Here is a 25,694-nt window from a genome sequence, read left to right as displayed (position 1 = left end):
AGTTTCTCTGCTCCTGCTTCTCTCCCCAGCCCCCTTAACTGATGGATACTAATGTGGATGCCATGCCTTTTTATTTTTCTTAAAAATCTTGCACGAGGGTAGCTTTGTCCATATATCTATATCTATCTATATCTATCTATATCTATATCTATCTATATCTATCTATATCTATCTATATCTATCTCTATATCTATATCTATATCTATATCTATATCTATATCTATATCTATATCTATATCATCTATATATCATCTATATCTATATCTATCTAATCTATATCTATATATCTATATCTATATATAATCTATATCTATATCTATATATTATCTATATCTATATCTATATATCATCTATATCTATATCTATATATTATCTATATCTATCATCTGTATCATCTATATCTATATATGTATAGATAGATAGATAGATAGACAGACAGACAGACAGACAGACAGACAGACAGATAGATAGATAGATAGATAGATAGATAGATAGATAGATAGATACTTTTTGTCCCAATGTTGGTGAATGTGCTCCTGGTCTTCTCATTTGATCTGAGCTTTGTTTGTAATCTCCAGTAAGTTAAAGTTTGCAAGTTATGTCTTCCATAACTCTTAGCCAGAGAATGGAAGTTTTAGCTGGGACTTAGTTTAATTTTAATAGGAAATCCTGGTTTGCCCCTTTCTTCTGTAGTTCTATCAAGTATTCAATGCCCAGCTAAATTCCATTTTATCAAGAGTGTATCTTAATCTAGCCTGGCCTTGAATTTGTTATCTCATTTCAGTCTTCCAAAGAGTTAGCTTCAGTTGTTCTTTAACTTCAATCTCTTTTCTCTCTCTAGCAGCTTTTACCCACTCCCTCCTGCTTTGAGCAAAATGAAAAAATATATTCAAAAGGTAGTTTTGGTTCTTATATTAGGAATCTACATGATAGGGGAGAGAAAATCATTCAGTTTTCTTGTGTTTCTTGGTGGCTCCTTAAATCCTTTTTAAATTTTTCTTTTATCCTCTGCTTGACTAAATTGTTGAATTTGGGGGGTTTAAGCTTGTGGATGAAAAAGGGAATCTGTAATAAATCTGAACAGAATAACTTCCAGGGTGATCAAATTCTTAACTGGGTAGGTCGTGGTAGGAGTCAAACCCAAGACTATAAAAAAGGTTTATCTTTGCCATAAGCAAGCCCTGCCCATCGTTCTTGTGCATCTGGTTATCCCACCTTTGAAATGCCAGAGTAACCCTCTTTTTTAGACCCCTGGGAGTCATAACCACCTTCAAGGGAGCACATAATTTTGTTAACTATCCTGTACCTTGCTTTCTCCCACCTTCATGCAATCTGCCTTACATTCCCCCACTTAATTCCAGATATACAAAAGAAACTGCAAAACTGTCATTTTTTGGAACATTTGAGATTTTGCTTCCTGGTGTGTTGTCAGTTTGGCTCAAATAAACTCATAAAAATATTTCTTACGTTGAAAACTCTGGAATGTGTGGGCTTTTAGTGGATCTCTCTCTCTCTCTCTCTCTCTCTCTCTCACACACACACACACACACACACACACACCCCAAATTGTTTTTAATCTTTGATGGAAAATTAAGGTAATCAAGGGTAAGCTATTAGTCTTCAGAAGGACATTTGTTACAAGCTATAAAAGTACTATTCCTGTTTATACTTAAAACAAATTGAGCCCAGAAAAATACAGTGGCATAAATGAGAAGGATTTTTTGTTTAGTTTTTCTTTTCATGTAATTTATTGTCTGAGAATTCCTTCAGGGACTCACATTTTTCCCTCTACTTGCTCTAATCCCCCTTAGAATGTTTTTTTTCTACATAGTCAAGGCTGTTTCACTGGGAACTATCACCTCTGCATTCTAATCCGATGGGAAGAATGAAAGAGAAGTCATAGCAATTGCTTTCCTTTTCATCAGTGATTTGGAAGTTGCATAGCATAGTGCTATACACAGTCTGGTAGCAAGAATTCAATCACATGGCCATGACTAACTGCAAAGGAGCCTGGGAAATACAGTCTTTAGTTGGGCAGCTATGTGCCCAGATAAAAATCTATTTGGTGGTGGTAAACGGTGAATACATTTGTCATCTAAGAAACATCCAAACCTGTAGGAAAATTTTATAACAATTTGTTTGAGCCAAACCACATATGCCAAGAACAAGTACACTCCCTCCTGTAATGGTTTTGCAGCTGCTTCTGTGCATTTGAAATTAAGAAGGGAAGGGAAGGAAGATTACTCCTTCGAGGTGGGATAAAGCAAGGGGGGGACTGGATTACAGGATAGTTAAGATTATGTGCTCTCTTGAGAGTGGTTACAATTTATTTCAAAACTACTTAACTAGAAACAATGGACAGGACAGTTTAAGGCAAAGGTAAGCCTTTTAGCAAATATGTTGTATGCCTGAGGCATGATTACTCACCATGACCAGCCCAGTTAGAAATTTAAGATCTGATCACCCTGTGAAGTTACTTTCCAAAGAACCACTTTTTTCACCCACAGATTTTTGGATATAATCATCAGTTGAGCATACCTTTTTATACCAGACAGATTTATAGCTTAAAGGACCCAAACATAATACAGATATATCTAAAATATGGTAATTTTTGTTTCTTATTTTCCATCAGTTGTTATGGGAGAAGATTGGGGGAATTCCTGGACTTTGGGCTTTGATTCCCTGCCTGTGAAAATTTGTCTTTTAATGCTGTGATTCTTTTACTAATGAAAAAAATCAAGGAGTAGTTCTATGTATGAAATAGATCAGTCTTAAAATTAAAGTTTTTTTAAAACTGAGAAGGCCAGTAGTTTGTCTAGTCAGGTAAGTACATTCCCAGATTTTCCTGCAATCAACCAGAGTGGATCAGGAATAAAATTGGTTCAGCATAATACAGAGCAGGTCATCAGTATTAGGGCACCTACACGAGAGGTCACAGTAACCCTGTCTAAGGGTTCAGTGTCCCACTGGAAACTATCCACAAGGACAGTTGGAGATTACACACCATGTGTGTATTTTTTCAGTTTGTATCTTTTCTCTTGTTTCTGTCCAGCTGTTTTCTGTAACAGTGAACTGTTGCAAACCCTCCTCTCTAGTGGACAAGACACCCTGGAAGTTGAAGCAAAAATAAGTGACTAGGGCTTCTTGATGATGAAGGGTTGAACACACACATTAACTTTTTTCTCTACCTTAAACTCTCATTAAAGCAACAGTCAAGGAAAGAAAAACAATTACATAATAATAAAACCTAACATGACAGAGAATGAAAGTGGAAATTATAGCTGCACATTTTAGAAACTGAAAGGATCCAAAGAAGCTGAATCCTAAAATTAGAAGTCATATGACTTATATGAAAGAGAAAAGAGACCCCCTTTATACATACAAGCACACATGCACACATATGCACACCGGCACCCCAAAGGCTCAGGAAATGATAATATCAAGTACTTTATTGATGGTAAATTGAATGTAGAACTAAAAGTGGGAGCATGGTTGAATGTGCCTTTAAGAACAATGAAATCCCTCTCTCTTTTCCTCAACCAGGGATAGCCAAGTGAATCCCTGGCAGAAACATAAAATTTATAACACCTAGAGACGATAAAACCAAGGACCTCTTGACTGGGAAGAAAAGGTGGAGTTGTACTAAAACAATGGGATTTAGAGAACATTTACCCATGCTGACACCTACTCTTTTCCAGAATGCTGTCAGCCGGTCCTGTATGCCAAAGGCATAGAAGATCCTTCTATAAAGAATCCATTGACCTCCAGTGCTATGCAGTGAAATGACCCAACCGGATTATACTGTAGTGAAGCTCAGTCAATGAACAGTACCCACTGAGAGCCTACCGTCAGCTTCCATATGAGCTGACAACCAGGAACCACCAAATATCTTAAGAAAGCTAAAGATTAACAAAAAAATCTTAGAAGAAACTGACATAAGATATGAAGAGAAGAACTTGTAAAAGCTCTGTCATTAGTGCCCTCAGAGAGACAAAGCCCTGATAGACTCTGCTTCAGCTGTGTTCCTCGGTGTTGAGTGATGGGTCATCAGGGCAACCTAGGGGCATACCTGTAGCTCACGATCCCCTTGCAGACCACATTCTAGGTCCTTGGCCTTGGCAATTCCTGCACAAACCACTCCAATCCCATTCCCTGCAGGCTTCTTCCTGTCTCTGTCCTACTGAGGGCCTTCTAACACAGTTGTGTCTACCCATATAGTAGAGGTAGCTGAGGAAAGGTTGTATATGTGAAGTGTGGATAGAGCTTGAGTGAGTGGTTAGGACTGCTGATGAGATTCCCCTAAGCTCCCAAATGCTTTTCTTCTCTGAACATAAATGAAACCCTGATAAATGAACAGTAATCTTTCATAGAGATAGCGTTTTAATGTAGATATGCATTTAACCATTCACAGATTTATTTTTTATTTATTAGTATTATTTTTAAAAATATATCTTTATTGATTTCAGAGAGAGGCAGGGAGAGGGAGAGAGAGAGACAGAACCATCAGTGATGAGAGTCATTGATCGGCTGCCTCCCGCATGCCCGCCCCCCCCCCACTGGGGATTGAGCCCGAAACCTGGGCATGTGCCCTGATGGGGAATCGAACCTCCAACTCCTGGAACATAGATCAATGCTCAACAGCTGAGCAACGCTGGCTGAGCCACAGATTTATTTTTAATGGATTTTGAAAAGGGTAAGGTTGACAAATATGTGGTGATACATTTTAGGCTGAAATGTGTTTTCTTTAATTAATTTCAGTTTTATTTGCAGGGTGACCGTGGACTTCCTGGTTTTCCTGGGCTCCATGGGATGCCAGGATCAAAGGTTGAAGAAATCTGATCTTTTAAAATTCAGCAATGCCGTATATTATTTCAAATTTCAAACTTCATATTGCAAATCTGTTATAAATAAATGCTCATAAAAATTAAAGTATGTTAAAGTAAATGATTCAGTTAAGATTAATATCATACGTCACATAAAGCTTTTCCAAATTTCTTTAAAATTTCCAGTCATAAATATTGAAGTATTTAAAAATTGATGAGTAAGTTTTACTATATAGAAATTCTCTTAACTCTAAGTCTATACTATAGGCCCTGTTTTAGTACCAACTGCCCTTATTCTTCTTTGTTTTTCATTATTTCTTTTTTTATTTTATTTTTTTAAATATATCTTTATTGATTTCAGAGAGAGGAAAGGAGAGGGAGAGAGAGAGATAGAAACATCAATGATGAGAGAGTCATTGATCGAGCCCACAACCCGGGCATGTGCCCTGACCGGGAATTGAACCCCGATCGCCTGGATCCTAGGTCAACGCTCAACCGCTGAGCCATGCCCGGCCGGGCTGTTTTTCATTATTAAGTGTGGAACATACCACTTTTGTAAACAAAGTTTAAAATATTTTATTTCTATTTTATTTTGATGTTAGCATATTAAACTCTTTTGTTTATAATTTTTTTTTTAATCTCTGAGGAAAATATTCAGATATCTCTAAAATTCAGTATTTGCATTTTGTCTTCTAGGGTGAAATGGGCCCCCAAGGTGATAAAGGATCACCCGGATTTTATGGCAAGAAGGGAAGTATGGATCACAAAACAGAGTTCCCATATTGAACTTTCAATGTAATGGAAGTAAAAAACTTGAATTTAGTCTCTGCCTGCCACTATAGCAATTAGTTTTATTCACACTTCTCAGGGGATTTATTAAAAACAATGAGAAAGTGAAAAAATAGCTGGTGATTGTTATGTTGGTATTCTAGAAGAATACGTTGTTTTACTGATCATTTTGAACTATTAAAGTAATTACAGGGATAGATTCCTTGGGAGTGGTAGCTGCTTAACAGCATGACCATTGACAATTGATTTAGGGCCTTCCTATTTCTTCCTATTGGAGAAAGATTATATTCTCTGCATATTTAAAATACTCATTGCCTTTTTAATTTTTTCAAGATGTGGTTTCTGTGTTTAGATGCTTGTAATAATTCTGCATCCATCAATATTTTCAATGTCTTATGTTTTGTTCACTGACCTGATAAAGTAATACTCTGCCAATAAATTGCAAAGCTAACACAAGCTGTAGTTCCACAAATTCTGTCACCACATAATGAGGTTAACTTACTTTTCTTCTTAAGTTTGAGTTGGAAGTTTAAAAGCTTATTGCAAGGATAGTTTTTTAAGTGTTTTTTTATAATATAGGGTGCAAAAGGTGAAAAGGGGAATGCTGGTTTTCCTGGCCTCCCTGGACGTGCTGTGAGTGTAATAGAAAAAGTTCTCGTGTATTTTGCTTTGAATAAAAATTATAGTATATTTCTTTTTAAAATTGTTGCAAAATCAAATTAAAATATATGTATTTATTTTCAGGGAGAACCAGGACGACATGGAAAGGATGGATTAATGGGTAGTCCTGGTTACAAGGTATTTACACAAAAAACAAAAGAGATTTCTGTAACTTATGAATGAACATTAAAAAAATGTACCAGTATTAGACTTCTTTACATGTGACATTGGTGTAAAGTTGATGAGCTAAAAGCTGTTTTACTATAATTTAAAAATGATACTACATTTCTTTTGAGTCTATTGTGAAATCTTATGTGTTAGAAATAAAGTTTCAGGATATTAAAAGGTTGATGTCTTTAAAAAGACATTCAGATGGATTTGTTTGGTTGGTTAGAAGCATAAGTTCTTAACGCTGTTTTCTAATGGTTTAAGGTTTCAGTACAATTGAATGGTTTTTAGTATATTTACAGAGTTATGCAATCATTGCTAGAATCTAATTTTAATACATTTTCATCGCCTCCAAAAGAAACCCTATACCCATTAGCAGTCACTCCCTATTACTTTTTTTTAATTTTTTTATTTTAATTCCCACTCGAGGATATATATATATATTTCCATTGCCTTTTAGAGAGAATGAAAGGGAGAGAAAGAAAGAGAGACAGAGAGATGTATCAATTGGTTGCCTCCCGCACATTCCCCAACCAGGGTGAGCCTGCAACGTAGGTATATGCCGTTGGTTGGAATCGAACACAGGACCCTTCAGTTCATGGGCTGACTCTCTAACCACTGAGCAAAACCACCCAGGGCCGTCACTCCCTATTTCCACCCAAGCCATTATTCCTCCATTTCCAGCCCTATGCAACCTCTAATCTACTTTCTGTCTATCTGGATTTGCCTATATGAACATTTTATGTATAAGGAATCATACAATATGTAGTCTTTCATGCCTAATCTCTTTCACTTACCATAATGTTTTCCAGGTTCATCTATGTCTTGGCCCATATCAATACTTTATTTCTTTTTATTGTTGATAATATTTCATTTTATGAATATGTCACATTTTATTCATCAGTTGATGAACATTTGGGCTGTTTATATTATTTGGCTATCATATATAGTGCTGTTATGAATATTTGTGTACAAGTTCTTGTGAGGATGTATATTTTCACTTCATTGGGTCTATTCCTGGTAGTGGAGTTGCTGGAACATATAACTATGTTTAACATTTTGAGGTGAATTTACTCTTGCTATTTGCTTACCTGATAGGTTCTTGCCACCTTTCATATTTGACCTTGGTTATGTCTCCCATTTTCTAACTAGTATGGATCTCCTAAAAACAATTGAGTTTTCTTTCTATTTGTTTGTAATTACTTACTGGAATAATTTGTGATTTTTGAAAAGCCTGTTTACTTAAAAACACACACACATTTTGTAGAGCAGTTCCCAATATACTTCTTCCCTTCCCCTACTATGAACTTCTCACACCAGAGTGGTACATTTGGTACAATTGATGAACCTACTCTGACACATAACTATCAATCAAAGTCCATAGTTTACATTAGAGTTCACTTTTGATATTCTATAGTATTATGCATAATAGTTTCACTGCCATAAAAATCCTCTGTGCTCTGCCTATTTATCCCTCCCTCCCTTCAACTCCTGGCAACCATTGATCTTTTTTCTGTCTCTGTAGTTGTGCCTTTTCCAGAATGGCACATAGTTGGAATCATACAGTATGTGAACATTTTAGATTGGCTTCTTTTACTTAGCAATATGCATTTAATTGTCCTCCGTGTCTTTTCATGGCTTGATATCTCATTTCTTTTTAGCACTGAGTAATATTCCCTGAATATTTTAGATTATATTTCTTTTGAGGAATCTTTGAATATTGAATCATACCTAATTTTTCTCTGACCTTTTAAAAATCCGTTATCTCCACCCTCCAATTTTTGTTTTGAAAATTTTTCTACAGGTCGTTGAATTACATAAATAAATGCCTATTTCTTTTTATAACACATTTTTAACCACTGAGAAGTAAATTATAGACACTCTGCATTTCTGTCCTAAATACTTAACCCTGTATCTTCTCAGAATTCTTTAAATTCCTTTATGACACCAAAATATTTAGTATTAATACAATAATATTTTTTAATATTGAGCCCATATTCAAATTTTGTCTGTTTTCCCCAAAATGTCCTAAATAGTTACTTTCTTTTTACTTGGATACAATCCAGATTTGTACATTTTATTTAGTATCTATTAGTCAGGATTTTCCAGAGAAACAAGCCAATATAGGTTGTGTGTGTATGTATATATTTATGTGTGTGTATATACATATAGGTAGATAGATAATAGATAGATATAGATCAAAGATAGAGAAACAGAGACATTGAGATTGATTGTTTCATTTTAAGTAATTTTCTCACACCCTTGTAGAAGCTGATAAGTCCAAAATATGCAGGGCAGGCAGGCAGGCAGGCAGGCAGGCAGAATACCCAGAGAAGAATTGATGTTATAGATCCAGTCCAAAGGCAATCTGAAGGCAAAATTCTTTCTTCCTCAAAGACATCACAGTCATTTTTTCTTTCTTTTTTTTCCCCCATCAATTTTTCTTAAGTCCTTCAACCCATTGGATAAGTCCCACTCACCTTATGGAGGGTAATCTGTTTTATTCAAAGTTTACTGATTTAAACATTAATTATATCTTTTAAAACTCCCTCAGAGCACTATCTAGACTGGTATTTGACCAAATATCTGGGCACTGTGGCCTAGTCACATAAAATTAACATATAACCTTATTTTGTTGACACATACAATGATCACAGATTGCATAACTCTTTATTCTTTTAATCTAAAGGTGAGCCTTTTTTTTTTATTATTGTATCAATATTAAGGAAATTTTATGATTGTTTCTTTATGATTGCATTCAGGATAAACAATATAGGAGATGTTTTGGCAGGAATACAATATAGGAGATGTTTTATGCTTTCTATTACATTTCATTAGGAGGCACATAATAACTGTCCTATTATTGGTAATACTAAGTTTGATCATGTGGTTAAGAAAGTGGGAATAGCTATGTATGTAGGTATATGTATGTGTTTGTGCTTATTTTTTTCATGGTATAGCTCTAATTTATCAAAGCCCTATTTAAATGTCTCTAAAAATTTTTAATTTCTTTATAAAGGTGTAGCACATACTTTGTTAGTTTTCCCCAAGTATATAATATTGTTGATGTTATTATAAGTAGTATCATTTTTATAGCTTTATTGAAGTACAATTTATATATAAATAAAATTCACTCATTTTGTGCAACTACCACCAAATTCAAGGTTTAGAACTTTTGTAACCCCAAAGAGCTCTCTTATTCTCCTGGCAGTTAATTACTAATCCTGGCACTTGGCAACTACTGCTCTACTTTCTGTCACTATTTATACCACTCTTATAATTTCAATTAAATGTAATTATGCAATATTTAGCCATACGAATATATGACAGTTATTATTTTCATTCATCAGTTGATGAACATTTTATTTCTTATACTTGACAGTTATGAATAATGTTGATATGAATATTCTTATAGACACCTGACTTGGATACGTTTTAATTTTTCTTGAGTTGATACCTAGAATGCTAGGTTGTATGATGAGTATATATTTAAATTCTTTAAAAAACTACCTATTTTCCAAGTGGTTGCATATTTTGCTGTTTCCATCAGCAGTGCATAGGAGTTCCTATTTTACCAAATCCTGCCAACACTTAGTATTATCACCTTTTTTATATTATAGCCATTTTAGTGTGTAGGTAATGGTATCTCATTTTAGTTTTAGTTTGCATTTTCCTGATGACTGATGGTGTTGACATCTTTTTATGGCCTTGTTGGCCATTAGTATATCTTCTTTTGTGAACTGCCTATTCAAGCATTTAGCTATTTAAAATTTTGAGGGGTTGTTTGTCTTCTTACTAATTAGTTGTAAGAGTTCTTCATGTATTTGGATATAAGTCTTTTATCAGATATATATTTTCAAATATTTTCTCCCAACTTTGGATTGCCTTTTTATTTTCTTAATGGTGTCTTTTGGTGAGAAAATGTTTTTAACTGGGATGAAGTCCAATTCCTTATTTTTTTATTTTTTTATTTTTTTATTTTTTTATCATTTATGCTTTTTGTGTGGTATTAAGAATCTTTACTTAACTTAAGGTCACAAGATTTTCTCCTATCTTTTCCTCTACAAAATAAATAAATAAATAAATAAATAAATAAATATTATTTTCCTAGACACATATTTAGAACATATATTTTCTGAATATTTTCTAAATTAATATCACCTTAGGCTACAGATTTAAATCTATGATCCATTTTGAATTAATTTCTATGTTTGGTGTGAGGCAAAAGTCAAGGTTAGTTTTTGTTTGTTTTTAATATGGAGATCCAGTTATTCTAGCATCATTAATTGAAAAATTGATCATTTCCCATTGAATTATATGACCATTTTTGCCAAATATCAGTTGACAAATATCTGTATGGAACTATTTTTGGACTCCTCTTTCTGTTTCAATAATCTATACTTCTATTCTTCCTCAACAGCACACTGTCTTTCTTATCATAGCTTTAAAATAAGTTGAGATCAAGTAGTGTAAGTACTCTAAATTTGTTTCTGTGATTTTAAATTGTACTGGATATTCTAGATTCACATAAATCCTATATAAGCTTTAGTATCAGCTTGAAATTTTTACAAAAAGGCTTACTGTTGTTTGTTAAGTAAACTTTTTAGTTTGGAATAATTTTAGATTTACAGAAAAGTTGCAGATACAGTATAGAGAATTTCCTTATATGCTTTACCCAGTGTCTCCTCATGTTAACATCTGATGTTACTATGGTACATTTATAAAAACTGAGAAAATCAATATTGGCAAATTGCTGTTGAACTCAATGCTTTATTTGGATTTCATTAGTTTTTTTACTTCTGTCTTTTGTCTGTTCTAGGATCCAATTCAGGATACTCCACATTGCATTTATTTATCATATCTCCTTAGTCTCCTTTGATCTGTGATAATTTATCATTCTTTTCTTGTTTTTCATGACTTTGATAGTTTGAAGAGCATTGGTCAGGTAGACTCATTCAATTTGGGTTTGTCTGATGTTTTCCTCATGATTAGACAGAGATTATAGCCTTTTGCAGGGAAAGATGACACAGAGGTGAATTGCCCCTCTCAGCATATCAGAGTACATGCTATCCGCATGCGTAATCATTGGTTCTATTAACTTTGATCACTTGGTTATGGTGATATGTGTCAGGTTTCTTCACTGTAAAGTTACTGCTTTTTTCTTTCCACATTCTCTTTGGAATCAATTCTTAGAGAGGAGGATATCTACATATCTTTACATTTATTTGGGGGAAGTTGTGGTGATAATGATATTGTCTTCCAATCTTAAAACATGGTATATTGTTCCACTTACATAGGTTTTCTTTAATTTATCTTAGCAACGTTTTGTAGTTTGCAGTGTACAGGTCTTGTATGTCTTTTGTTAAATTCGTATGCCAAGTACTTTATTTTATTTTTTCATATTCTTCTGGATAGATGTTTTTAAATTTATTTTTTGTTTGATTTTTACTAGTATTTGAAAATACACAATTAGTTTTGGTATATAAATCATACATCATATACCCTACAATACTGCTGGCCTCATTTATTGGTTCCTGCAACTTTCTTTATAAATTTTTTAGGATTACCTGCATAGATGATAATATTCTCTGCAAATAAAGACACTTTTCTTCTTTCATACTAATTTATGTGACTATACTAATTTATTTTAATAGTTTTATTGCACACACAAGGCCCTGCAATGCAATATTGAACAGAAGTGGTGAGAGTGTACATTCTTGCCTTCTTTCTGTCCTTCTGTATAAAGTCTATAAAAGCACTTCAGAATTCCCTTAGTAGCCCTTTACCTTACTTAGACATCTAATCTTTGCTTTGTTAACTTTAAATAATACCCTGTTATCTCTGTTGCAATTGATGAACTGACTCTATTTCCCCTTTCCATTCGCTGTATTTGTTTGAACATATAACTTCTACTTTTTCAGATCATGTAATATTTATAAACTATTTTTCCACCCTTTCCTCACCTTTCTTTCAGATCCACAATTAAATATATTTAGCATTCATCACCAGCCCCATAGTCAAAATTAGAGTTTGATGACAATTCTCCTCTAGCACTATATTCCTTAGGAAGCTAGGCTTGTGTATACAGGATTCTTTGAATTCTTATATTGCAACATATTCTTCTATATTCTTGTTACTTGAATGATAACTTGTCTAACTATTATAAAACCCTTATCACCTCAGTGTTTTCCCTTGAATTTCTTTGAAATGTTGCTTCACTACTGTCATATATGTTACTGATGTCAACCAAATTATCTTTCCTTTGTAAGTGGCTTTGTCATTTTGTATAGAAACCCAGAGGTGTTTTTTTAAAAAAACAAAAAACACCTTTATGTTTATAAGCCTAATAGCATAATTTATGAATCAGAATTAAAAATTTTGCCTGGCCTGGTGTGGGTCAGCAGTTGAGCATCAACCTATGACTCTCTCATCATTAGTTTCTATCTCTCTCTCTCTCCCTTCCTCTCTGTGAAATCAAAACAGATATATTAAAGAAAAGAAAAGAAAAAAATTTCAATTATCCTCAAATCCTTTCAATAAGTAGATTCAGTGCTTCTTTTAATTCTGGAATTTTCTCTTGCATTTTAGTTTTAAATAGAACTATTTTTTACATTTTTTGGTTTACAGATATGTTGAGACTTCTTTGATATGTTGAGTCTTCTATCTCTGTTACTTTCTGAGCCTTTTTATCTTTTTAAAAATTTTATTTTTATGGGCTATGTTTAGTTTCCTCATCAATGCCTTTTTTTCTTTTTTTAAATCCTCACCCAAGGATATGATTTTATTGATTTTAGAGAGAGAGGAAGGAGAAGAGAGAAAAAGAAAGAGAGAAGCATCGATCCATTGCCTCCTGTATGTGCCCCAACTGGGGATGGAGCTCACAACCTAGGTATGTGCCCTGACCAGGAATCAAACCCACAACCTTTTTTGGGTGTATGGGACGATGCTGCATCTAACCCAGCCAGCCACCTGGCCAAGGCTCTCCTCAATGCCTTTTTAAATTTAAAATGAAATCTATTTCCCTTTGGTCTCTAGTAATTTAGTTATAATATCCAAGATGATTTTGTCTTTTCCATTTATTTCCTGAGTTAATTTAATTCTTATTTTGTATATTCCTTTTTTTTACATCTGAAAATGCTTGTATAATGTTAATCTAGGTTACAGCACTTTTTTACAATTTTCTTCTGCTCCTTGTTTATTTTTGTGTGAGGGAAATTTACTGAAATGTTTTGATTCTCATTTTCTATTTTTTCTTTTAGTAGTTTTGTTTGGGTATTGTCTGCCAATTCCTTTATAGTTTGAAATGTCATATATATTTAGACTTGCAATAGTAGGTAGGGTGTAAAAGTTTAAGTGGCTTACTAGGCTTCTTAGAGTGTCTCTTTTTTTATGTAGAGTGAAGTTAGAAGTTTCTTTAAACAATGGAATGAATTACTGGGAAGGGTTTACTGTATCTTCTGTTGAGGGGGTGAGAAGTGAGAAGCATAATGTGTTCATTTAAGATTCTTGTGGCACATCCAAGAGTAGATGGGCGGCAAGTAGTTAGATCTAGAGAACGGCTCCATCTCATTCGGAATGTGGAATGCAAGGGCTACTGAACAGAGCTGGAAGGGTTTCTTAGGTTGTATGCGGGACATCTGTTACATTGTAAAAAAACCCCCAAAAAAACAAATGCAGGCAAGTGTACTGGTTTGGTGGCAGAATGTTTGACTTGTTTTCTCAAAAGAAGTGGGAGTTGTCACCTTTTGAGAGAAGGGACAAAAAGGCAAAATTTGTTGAGTGGATAACTTTTTACGTATCTGTGTGAAAATATGGTAGAGAGGAGATCAAGTAAATATAGGAGTTGCATTGAGGTCCAGTCGAAGCTGGCAGTTACGATCTCTGTGACTGTTGTACTGTTTTTCCCTCCCATGTCTACACTTAGAAGCCCAGTCGTGGATCTGAAGGGGCTTTCAGTTTGGTTTACTCAGTATTGGGGTTTGCATAGCCAAGCGAAGCAGAAGCAGATGAACAGTGAGCTAAAGGGGTAAGAATTTAGTCAGAGAGCAACTGAAATACCGAAACATGGTATTTAAACTGGCTATGAAAAGACAGGAACATAGGAGAGGACAGATTATAATAAAGGACATAATTTATTGGATACTTACTACATGCCTGGCTCTTTCCTCAGCACTTTATACACGTTTTCTCATTAATATAATAAATCATTATGAAAGAGAAAAAATTTTGTGCTTTTACAGTTGAGGAAAATAAGGTATGGAGATGCAAGATAATTTGTCCAAGATTAGCCATAATTTAATAACCAATGAAAATTTCTTTTACCAAATTGCTGAAAAACCATTGTACCCAAATAATCTTTTCCAAACATAGGAAATGATGATAAAACTATTGACTTTACTGTTTTTATGCATTTTAAAATATTGACTTTATTTTTTAAAATACTAATTTGCCTAAATTATATTGCCAAATATAAAAACATTTGAATGCTAAAATGAATCATAAAAGTAAAGGACTGTTAAAACCCCAACTTTTTTGGTGGCCGTGGAGTAGCTAACTGTTATGGATCTACCGTTCTATGCTGAGAGCTATGCAAGACACTTTCACAAAGGCTTTTTTTTTTTTTAAAGAAGAAGACCTAAAATTGGGAGTATTGATGTCATTTAGACATTAAGATCAGATTAAGAGAGCTTAAAAAGTTTACTCGAAAGTGCAGTCAGTTACTTGGCAGAGTGAGAATTCCAGGCCGCCTTTGTGTGACCCTGTCACTGCATGATGCCTTCTGAGCTCCATGTCTGTGTATTTGGTCAGCCAGGGACGCTTCCCAGCCTTATAGCTTCAGTATAACCTCCAGAATGCTAGAGGCTTTTTTACATATGAAAAATCAACTGTACAGTAAGATCAAAGTCAAAATAAAGTGTTTACTAACAAAGTAAAGATCTTCCTCAAAATTGAAGTATGTTGTAATGGTCTTACATCTCCCACCTGATTTTGAGGGTTGCTGTGGTCACAAGGAAATTACTCTCCATCCTTTTATTTTCTTGTGGGTCAGGATTAAAGACACAGCATGAAAGGAGATACACATGCAATGCATGTTTCATATGTCTGTTTTTGGTTAAATGTCCTTCTTAAAAATAACTGGTTTGTTGCAGAATAAATCATCTTTGACATTAGCTGTAGAAATTGGGTTTGAGTACTAATGTTTAGCATGACATTTTCTCAATTATTTTTTTAATTGAGAAAGAAGCTAATGCAATAGCAAACTAATAAGTTAGAGGTAGAGGCATGCTATATGCCATTTTCCACCAGCCAAACAAATTGGGGTGTGTGTGTCCCATTCTCGGGGTCATGAAAACAGTCGGGTGATCAGGTTAAGTTCTGGTTGATACTGAATTTCACAGGTTAGTTGTGTACTGCGTTTGATTATGTTATGGGAAATGGCCAAGCAGAAATCATCCTTTCATCTCTCAGTGAAACATCATTAAAAGAATGAACAGAACACTCCTAGGTGAAGGTTATTGACTCTCACGATAATTAGCCTGCATAATCTTCCAAAAAACAAATGCTGTAGCCCTATCCACAGATGTTTTCTCCATTTCATTTATCTGTTTGAAATTAAGCATTTGAGAATAAATAGTCCAGGGGGTCTTAATATATGGTGACGGGAGAAGATATGACTTTGGGTAGTGGGCACACAGAGCAATATACAGGTCTTGTAACATAGATACCCCCACTTGAATCCTACATGTTCATATTGACCATTGTCACCCCAATAAATTTAATAAAAAAAAGACTAAATAGTCCATTCCCTCTTCCTTGAGATGCTTCAATGTTTGAAAAGAAGGAGACGTGTCACCTTGTATATAGTCTTACATTCCGTTTCAGCACTGTTCTAAATATTGTAGGTGATTTAAAAAACCTCATGTTTCCTGCTTTCAAAGAATATGCAAATCAGGAAAACAGCACCCACATAAACGAGACCCCTGCTGAACAGCCTGGCCGTGGTAAAATTTAGTGCCAAGTATAAAAGTATACAATGCCACTGTAGTTCACAGATAGAGGGACTGGTAAGAGCAGAAAGTCTCTTTCTTGAGATCTGGGCTAGAGCAGTGGTTCTCAAAGTGTGGTCCAAGACCAGCAGTAATGACACGTCCTGGAAACCTGTTAGAAATGCAGATTATTGGGATTTACTGCCGACCTATAAATTAGGAACTCTGGGATCTGCAGACTAACAAACCCTCCAGGTGGCTCTGACAGAGCTAAAGTCTACGAATCGCTGCTGTAGATTATAAAGGATAGATTATATATCATTCTGATTATCTGTCCCAACAAGAAGTAGGAAGACTAAAGATAAATGAAATTCTCACATAATTGAGGAATTTCATTATTGAACCTTGCTGATGGTTACTTTTTTTTTTTTTTTTTTTTAAAAAAAGACAACCTGCTAATTAGGATAAAATAATAACATTTGGTCAACAGTCAGAGATGTAAAAGGGGAGATTTTACTAACCAAAATTGTCATGTAATCCCAAATTAGCTTTTTTCTACTATCTTACAACTGCCCTCCCCTCTTTATTGTATATACAAAATATCTAAACTACACATGTGTGGAATCTAATGAACAAAATGAACTAACAAGCAAATTAGAGACAGACTCATAGTTGGAGAGAAGTCTGAAACCTGTTGGATGGGGGACAGGGCTGTGGAGGGATTGAGTAAAAAAGAAAAAAAAAGAGAAAAAACTCATGAACACAGACAACAGTGTGATAATTGTGGGGGGCGGGGGTGAGGGTGGGGGGCAGGAGGGGAGAGTGGGGGAAGGTGGAGGGTATAAGGGGATAAATGGTGATGGATGGAGACTTGACTTGTGGTGGTGAGCACACAGTACAGTGTATAGATGATGCCTCGTGAAGTTGTGCACCTGAAACCTATATAATTTTGATAACTAGTGTCACCCAATAAATTCAATAAAAAGGAAAAATAAATAAATTCCAGATTTGCTTAACAAGTCACCTGTGACAGTACCTGGAGGTCGGGGAGGTTAGGTGGCCTGATAACAGCAGTGCCGTGGTGCCGAAATCCGAACCAGCGGGAGATCTGTTAAAACAGATTTTTGGGCTCCACCATCCGGAGCCGCTGGTTCAGTAGGTCTGCTGTAGGGCCTGAAATTTTGCACCTTGAAGAAGTTCACACGTGAAGTGGAGCTGATCTGGCTGGGGCGGGGGCCATGCTTGAGAACCACTCACTTGGATGAATTCTCCTGACTATTGAGATGAGTGTTGAGTGTACGTAAAGCTATTGCATTATTTTTCTGATAATTTAGAATCTCACATATCCCTTTTCTCTGATTTTTGAGCCATACCTTTAAAACTAAGTGGATCTAACATGCATCTTTGTTTTTCCGAAAATTTTTATAAGCTTTTCTGAAGAATTAGGTCAGCAGGACTTCCTTCCCCCAATTTGATTAATTTACAGGAAAACATACTTTTGCTCCCTCTGTTCTCAACTGCCCGCTAATGTTTGTAAATAAAATTGGAACAGATGAACTATTTGGCTTTAGTTGGTATTCCATTGTGCTAATGAAATGCAAGATTTCATAAAAGTGGGGGAATCCGTGTTTATATAATGGGATGTGATTGGATGTTTTCCTAAGTGCTGATTATATTAGCCAAGTTTTAGAGGTTCTTCCCTCTGTGGTTTATTTCTTATAATTTTGGGAAATTCATTAGAATGTGAAACTCTGGGAAACAGTATTGGCGTATGCTCAGTATATGTATCCTTATACCGCTTTTAATTCAGGCATTTCAGGTATTTATAAAAATAAATTTTTTTTGTTTTACTTTCTCTCTTGCTTGCAGGATGAAATGGTCTCCCTGGCATGAAAAAAGTGTTTACTTGTTATGATGTAACAATTCACTGAACAGAGACAAAATCATGGCTTTTAATGACTGTTAGGTTTCAAAAAGCCTAAATTTGGGAAACACTTTTAGGATGCTAAAAGGTGGATATAAAATAAGATGGTTAAATAATTTGAGCATAAAAATGTAGAGGTATACAACTAAAAGTTATTATACTTTTTTGACAGTTACCTAAAAATACACATTTTTTGATGTTCATTTTAAATAGGTAGACACTAAAGTACCAAATAATTTCAAGTAATAATTCCATTTTTTATTTTGTAATAACTCCATTGTTTTTAAAAAAATTTTAACTTATCTTTATTGTTGAAAGTAGTACAGATGTCTCCCCCCCCCCCATTGATCCCCTCTCTGTTCCCTCCCCCTCCCCAGGCTTTCATCCACTATTGTCTGTGTCCATGGGTTATGCATATATGCATATTCTTAATGAAAGCGCTTTATTTTGGTTTTAAAATGCAAGTCTTGGGAGGCAAAACTAGATCCAATAGGATGATCAATATTCAAGTAAAACTAAAAATAAATATTAAAAGGATTGATGTAAACTTTGGTCACATTTACTGTGAAGATAAGAGTAGTATCCTATTCTCGTGAGTACACAGTACACAGTTATTTTATAACTTAACTACCTGCTGTCATATATAGATTTACTATTTGTATAGTCACTTTATGAATTTCAGAATAAGTTATTTGATGTCAGGAAAAGTGAATATCAATAATCTAGGAGTAATTTTTTTTTCTGTTTGCATCTAATATGCTTTAATATGTAATATATACAATTATTTTATAAACATGTCTAAAAATGGAATTCTTTCTTTTTACACTAAAAGGGAGAAGCAGGACCTCCAGGTGCTCCGGGCCAGGATGGATCACGGGGAGAGCCTGTAAGTACCTTCTCAATTCAGTTCTAAGGGATGAAGTTCTTTTCTTTTCATGAAGTCTCTCAACTACTTACACTCTCCTCCCAGGCGCCCTATTCTTCTTCAGTGGCTTCCAGATTCGGAAGTTGTAGGACTCTTTGTGGAACGCTTTAAAATAGTGAAATATGTGATCAGCTTTTACAACCTAGGGAGAATTTTGCTAGCAGGAAATTTATGTGCAGCATGAATCACAAGCAGTCCTGCCCACACAGGCGAGCATGTAGCACAGCAGCATGGTCTCTCGATGAGCCTTAGTCAATGTCACTTTGTCACTTGCTCATTGCTTTGTAGTATGCTCGCTGGGATTATATGTTCAATAAGAATCAAGGTTAAGAAACACATGATTGTAAAAGTAGTGAATCTGAATCCTAGATTCATGTATTTGTAGCAAGTGTGCCATATGACTCAACTTCAGATGAGTTTTGGAAATACAGTTTTTTCCACTTTTTATTCCTACAACTCATGGCCAACTTGGCCAACATTTAAATACCAGCAGATTTTGTTTTATTTTTCAAAATTGCCTATCTTCAGGGAATTTTCAATTAGTTTTGGGGGGAACTAGGTCAAGAAATTAAATAATAGCCAGTATCTGTTGCAGTGTATCACAGTGTTCAGTTGAGTGCTCAGAATCTAAATATTGGGCATAAGAGGGATCACTGAAGCTTCTTAAATGAGGTGGAGGAATTGAACTACTCTTAGAATCACTCAATCAGATATTCATTGAATTCTCATATTGTGTATTTTGGTGCACTGGGGCAAGTTTCTCTACATAGCACGAGCTTATAATCTAGTTTGGGAGATAAAAAGTGGTGCAGACCAACCTGAGGCAGATTATAGTAAATGCCAGATATGGGTTTAACATGGAGTGAGAAGCCTAGGGCTTGAAGATAGTCTCTGCCACATTCCAGCTGTGTGAGCTAGGATAAGTCACTTCACATCTTGCAAGACCTTTCTCCTCATTGAAAAAGTGTACTTGTAGTGCCTACTTCATAGATTTGTTGTGAGGCTTACAGAGGACATGTGAAAAAATTGTGAAAACATTGCACAAGTGCTTGGGGTTATTCGAAATGCTGAAGGAGCTTAGAAAGGGAACCTTGATTCATGGGGTGACTGAGAAATTTTTACCAAGGATTTAGGGCTAGATTTAGTCATGAAAGGGTGACTGGGGATGAAAGGAAGCCAAAGGAGGAACTAGTATGAGTGAAGACACACAGGTAAGTTGGTTAAGGGTGAGCCCAAGAAATAATGAAATGACCTTATGAGGTCGTGTGAAGGGTCCTCGTTGGGTGGCAGGAAGTAAAGTTAGGAAGGTTGATTAGGACCCTGTGGAGACCCTGGAATATGAATTTGGGAAGCAAACTTGATTCACTTGCCTTGAAAATTTTGCAAGAACAGAAGAAGAACATGTGAAAAGTAGTGCTTTAGAGGCGGTTATGAGCTACTGGTATATGTAGAACAAACAAAAGGAGAGGCAACGGGAATCAGGGCAGTGATTAGCTGGCTGTTTTGACAGACCAGGCCCCTGAAAATAAGGTCTCAACTGGGGTTTCAGTGGAATGGGGAGAATTCAGTAGGGATAGTGTGAGTTCAATATGTCTGACCCATAATTATTATCAAAGTATAATTCTAGGACTAGGTAACTGGATATGAGACTATGTTTATATTTTGGTTTCAGAAAAATAGAAAGTGTGTGTGTTTGTGCACACGTGCACTCACGCCTGTGTGAGTGAAGACAGGGAGGTGAGAGAGAAGGTGAAAGGAGGGAGGGAAGTAGAGACAATGGACATCACAGGCAGATTATCATTTGAGTCGATTGTGTTCTAAATGTTTGTGTCAATTATTTGTAAGCATTAGTGACTAATTTTTCCAAAGAAACAGTGACCAGCAAGTCTCTGTAAACCATAATGCCATGTGAGCAGCATATATTTATTTTGAAATTAACACTACTGTGATCCTGTTAATTAAACCAAACTGAGATGAAAATGAGTAGAAAATTAGGAGCTCCCGAGGGGAGTTTTCCTCTCCCAAGGCTGCCCTTCCTTATTGTCAGCTGGAAGGACACCAACTTGCGTTTTCTCCTGCCCTGCCTGTTCCTACTTTATTCAAGACTTACCCCTGTCTGGAGCTTTTGCACCAGCATAAATTCTTATACCAGGCAGCGTGGTCCTTCAGATTTCAACCCGACATTTAGTGCATCCGTGGAATGTGGAAGGCGTTGGGTTCAGTGAGGAGAGAAACACTGCAATGCCCCATGGAGGCTTACAACCTCATAGTGGAGGTAGACAGTAAAAGGATTTTAAAAACCCACACAAAGAAACCTAAGCCACAAAGTTCTAAGAAAAAAATCAGAAGCAAGGAGTTGGGGCAGGGAATGATGGCAGTGGGAGAGTGGAGGTTATTTAGATGTAATCTCTCCTCCTAAACCAACAAGATAGAAAACAGGGAGTTACCAAGTGAGACTCTTCAGTTCCTTTCCCACCAGATCAGAAAATGTAAGAAAGGGTCCCTTATCCCTTTTCTCTCACTTCTCTCTCTTTCCTGCTAAATGGTGGGGAGGGCAGTCAGGTTTCCTGTGCCAGGCGACATACTCTGTTAGGAAAACAATGAATAGATTAGCCTCTAAAATTTACCCCTATTACTTGGATACAGTTCTCTTGGTCTTTACTCTCTTCCAGTTAAGAACAATTAACATTACAAACTATCCTGTTAGTTTGACAATGGAAATTTGGTTGTTAGAAATGTCATCCTAGGGAGACTGATCCTTACCCTTTGTGGAGAAGCTTTGAAAACATGAAAAAAATGAGTTGATATACTTGATGATGCCAAGAAATGAAGTCTCTTCCGTTGCATGTGGATGCTGGTTTTAAGTATCTATAATGAAAGATTTGGCCCCACTAAAAAGGTCATGTTCACTATATTATTTGTTCTATAATGTGGCAGCCAAGAAAATTAATGGAGCTTAAGTTGAAAGGACAGAAGCTCTTAGAAGAAATGCTTTAAAGCTAATTAAACACAGCTTATAGCAGCCGGATGATGACTCATCCATGTAAGCAGATTGGTAAATATGAACTAACTCCTGGAATTCAACTTGAGGACAAAGGCTGTATTTTACTGGAAAATAATTATGCTGCTTTAAAGTACAATTACATCCACATGCCTATGCTTTGCATTTGAAAGGCCAGTATTGTCAATCCTAATAGTAATTCAGTCCTAAAGGCAACTTACTTTCTAAGTAGCAAATGATACCCACTCAACTTCTGCTGGATTTATTATAATTGGTTTCAACCATGTTTCACTGTGTTTAAGGATCATAGCATTTAAGTCATTCATCCAGTAAGCATTTACTGAGTGTCTGCTTTGTGCCAGATGTCATACCAGTTGATGAGAATGTGAAGATTAATGTCATGGCCCTGCCTTCAAGCAGTCAGATGAGCCAGTAGATCACAACATAGCATAAATGTTATGGAGGTGGGAACAGGGGAGTCTTGCAAATTTGTAGAAGATGTGTAGAACACTAAATGAATTTGAGGATGCTACTGAAAGGGGTGCATTTTTTTCTAAACAGCATTTTTGAGAGAGAGTTCACATACCATACTTATTTAAAGTGTATAGGGATGCATTCTTAAGCAGGATGCTCTCTTGGCCAAATTCTCGAATATAAATGGGAGTTGGCTGATTCTTTGGGCTTGCAAGGCAGGAGTCTGTAGCCTGTTTCAAAACATAGAAGTAAAAGAAATCATGATACTCTGAGGAAAACTGCCACTAGTTTAGGCTACTAAGTATACATGGAGAGAATGGGATAACAGTGCAAGGTGAGGTTGTAGGGGTTAGGTAGACTGCAAATCAAGAAGGGCCTGATATGTCTCTGCTATTTGGACTTAAATCTGAGAGCAGTGGGAGCCCTTCAAAGGTTTTAGGTAGGGGAATAATATGATCAGATTTAGAAAGCAGAGTAGAGAATGAATGCATAGAAGGTGAGCCGAGATGGAAGACAGAGCCTGGTAGCTGAGCCCTGTTACCTCCAGTTCCAGTTAAGGCAAGAACATTCAGAGTTGAGGTGGAGAGTTTTGGACTATTTAAAGTGAACTAAATGGTACCAGTAGAGCTCAAGGATCAATTGCATGTGGGTAGGATGAGAATGGATGACTCAAAATCTTATCACGTAGGTAGAGGCACAGGAGGACCAGGCAACAAACTAGGAATAGAGCAAGAAGAATTGATTTTGGCTCAGGGTGGTGATCCTAATATAGTTTTAAATGAAACATATCTAGATAACACTGGGGGCATTTCAGTAGGGGGGACTAAGCTTTGAGTAATTAGAATAGACATGTAAAAGTGGGGACTAATTGAATTCTAGTAAGAAATGGTGGGTCAGATTCAAGGAAATTTTAAAAGAATTTCTGTGGATACTAGGTGTAGTTGATTGAATGATGGATGCTTTGCTTCCCCAGAAGGATATCAGACCATAATGCCTGAAATCTAGAACTGTTGTCTTATTAGAATAAAGGGTCTTCACAGATATGTCTAAAAGATCTTGTGGTGGGGAAATGATCCTGGCTTACCTGGGTGGGCCTGATCCAATCAGTTGAAAGGCATTAAGAGCAGAACTGAAGTTTCTCAGAGGAGGCAAAGAGAACATAGTATAGTGGTTGAGATTGGGATGATATGAGGCCACAAGTCAAGGGATGCTGGCAGTTACCAGAAGATGGAAGAGGTGAGGAATGGATTTTCCCTTAGAGCCTCTGGGGGACTGCAACCCTGACTGGACCTTGACTTTAGACTTCTGGCCTCAAGAACTATGTGAGAATAAAATTCTGTTGTTTTAAGCTAATACGTTTATGGTAATTTTTTTTTTTTATAGCAGCCAAAGGAAACCAGTACACTGGGCTTTTCATCTCCTCTAATCCTTAACAGTTATTTCTGTACTGAACCTATGTATAAAGGCATATGGCTACATATGACTACATACTGATACATATCTCAAACTCTTGGTAGCACATGTATTAATTGTAAACATTTGGACTTAAAGCAAATAGATAAACAGGTTTAAATGACAATTTGGTTAAAAGCAAGGCTCCTCAGTCACCAATATTTTTTGTGTAATCAATTTTGTTAAACTCTCGTGTGTTTTTAAAAACTTATTTTTATCCGCTTTCTCATTTTTCTATATTTTTGCATTCTGTTTAGTACCTTTGAGCCCATGTACCTTCCCCGTACTATTCATCATATTACAAATTTGGAACAATTGGAATGTCTGACACATAATGCATAATGTATATAAACCACAGATTAAAAATATACTACTGTATGAATCTGTATGCATAAGAAAGGATCTGCATGGTAAACGTGGCTTTGCTTATGTTTTCCTCCAGGTCAGTTTCTGATGTTTGTTATGTTCTACTTTTGCTTGTCTGTCTTTTATTTCCCCCTGTGAACATGTTTCTGTAATATGTTATAAAAAATTAAGGCCTGGGTTTTGAGTGTTTTGCACCCTTTCTTTCTTATTAAAATATTTTGGTTTGTCAGGTTACATTTTATTTTTGTGCCAGGGGATGGAGAACAGTCATTCCTATTTTAGGGAATCCTCAATCATTGGACCTATGTCCTTCTAACTTCTCATAAAATCACTTTGATTTTATTTTGTGTGGATGGGGCACAGGGCAGTACAGGGAGCACTCTACGTTTACCAGAAGTTGTCAGATGATAACCGGGAATACTAATTTTCGGTCTAATCAGCTTTTCGACCAGATTCTCATGTTGGTCAGCCTCCTGTGTTGGCTGGCTGTTGCCGACTAGGTACCTGCAGGAGCAGTGTTTCCACAGCCTCTTTGTCACAGTGACTCATGTCCCGCCCCGCAGTCCTGATGACACCTCATGTTTAGTGTAGCGTTTTTCTCAGGCAGCCTGAACCGCTCGCTGGTGCACAGGGAGCCTATGGCCCGAGGTGCAGGTTTGTAGGCAGGACTAGGGTTCTCCTGCTTGAGCCAGGATCCCTGGAGCTCCGTGGCTCACGGAGGATGTCAAAAGATGCAACATTTTCTGGATCTATGGAGGTGAGCACATATTTCTTAGTTAAGGATGCCTTAACTCTTTTTTTTTTTTTTTCCTTCTGGAAATGTTTGCTTTATCATTTTTCCAGGAATAAAGACATGGGAGTCATTGACTGTATTTGAGGACATTGGCTCCTAGAGGCTTTTGTTTCCTTTCCTCATGCCTTTTGAATTCTTGCTAAACCACATGTTATGCTTGTCTCATGGTGTAATGTTAACTGCTGAGCCCTTCCAAGTCATCATTTACTTAAGAGACAAGTAGGTCTTTTGTTTAATCACCTTTTCTGTGGTGCGATTACTTGACATGTCATTTTTATGCATATACACAGAAGACAAGCATGAAATTCCTGGGAAAAGTTCAGGTTGAACTGC

At 36.0% G+C, this 25,694-nt stretch overlaps 1 protein-coding gene across 1 annotated transcript in view; it reads left to right on the top strand.

Moving 5' to 3' along the window:
- COL21A1 (collagen type XXI alpha 1 chain) overlaps nt 1-25,694 on the top strand; it is a 164,471-nt gene that overhangs the window by 106,083 nt on the left and 32,694 nt on the right. Inside the window, exons 12-16 of the mRNA XM_081141626.1 lie at nt 4,771-4,824; nt 5,520-5,573; nt 6,192-6,245; nt 6,357-6,410; nt 19,183-19,236. Of these exons, the coding sequence (XP_080997752.1) occupies nt 4,771-4,824; nt 5,520-5,573; nt 6,192-6,245; nt 6,357-6,410; nt 19,183-19,236 (270 nt within the window). The remainder of the gene's footprint in view (nt 1-4,770; nt 4,825-5,519; nt 5,574-6,191; nt 6,246-6,356; nt 6,411-19,182; nt 19,237-25,694) is intronic.

The sequence above is a fragment of the Miniopterus schreibersii genome (assembly GCF_964146895.1).
Source record: "Miniopterus schreibersii genome assembly, chromosome: 6".
Classification (NCBI taxonomy): Eukaryota; Metazoa; Chordata; class Mammalia; order Chiroptera; family Miniopteridae; genus Miniopterus; species Miniopterus schreibersii.
This window is presented reverse-complemented; position numbering and strand designations above follow the sequence as displayed.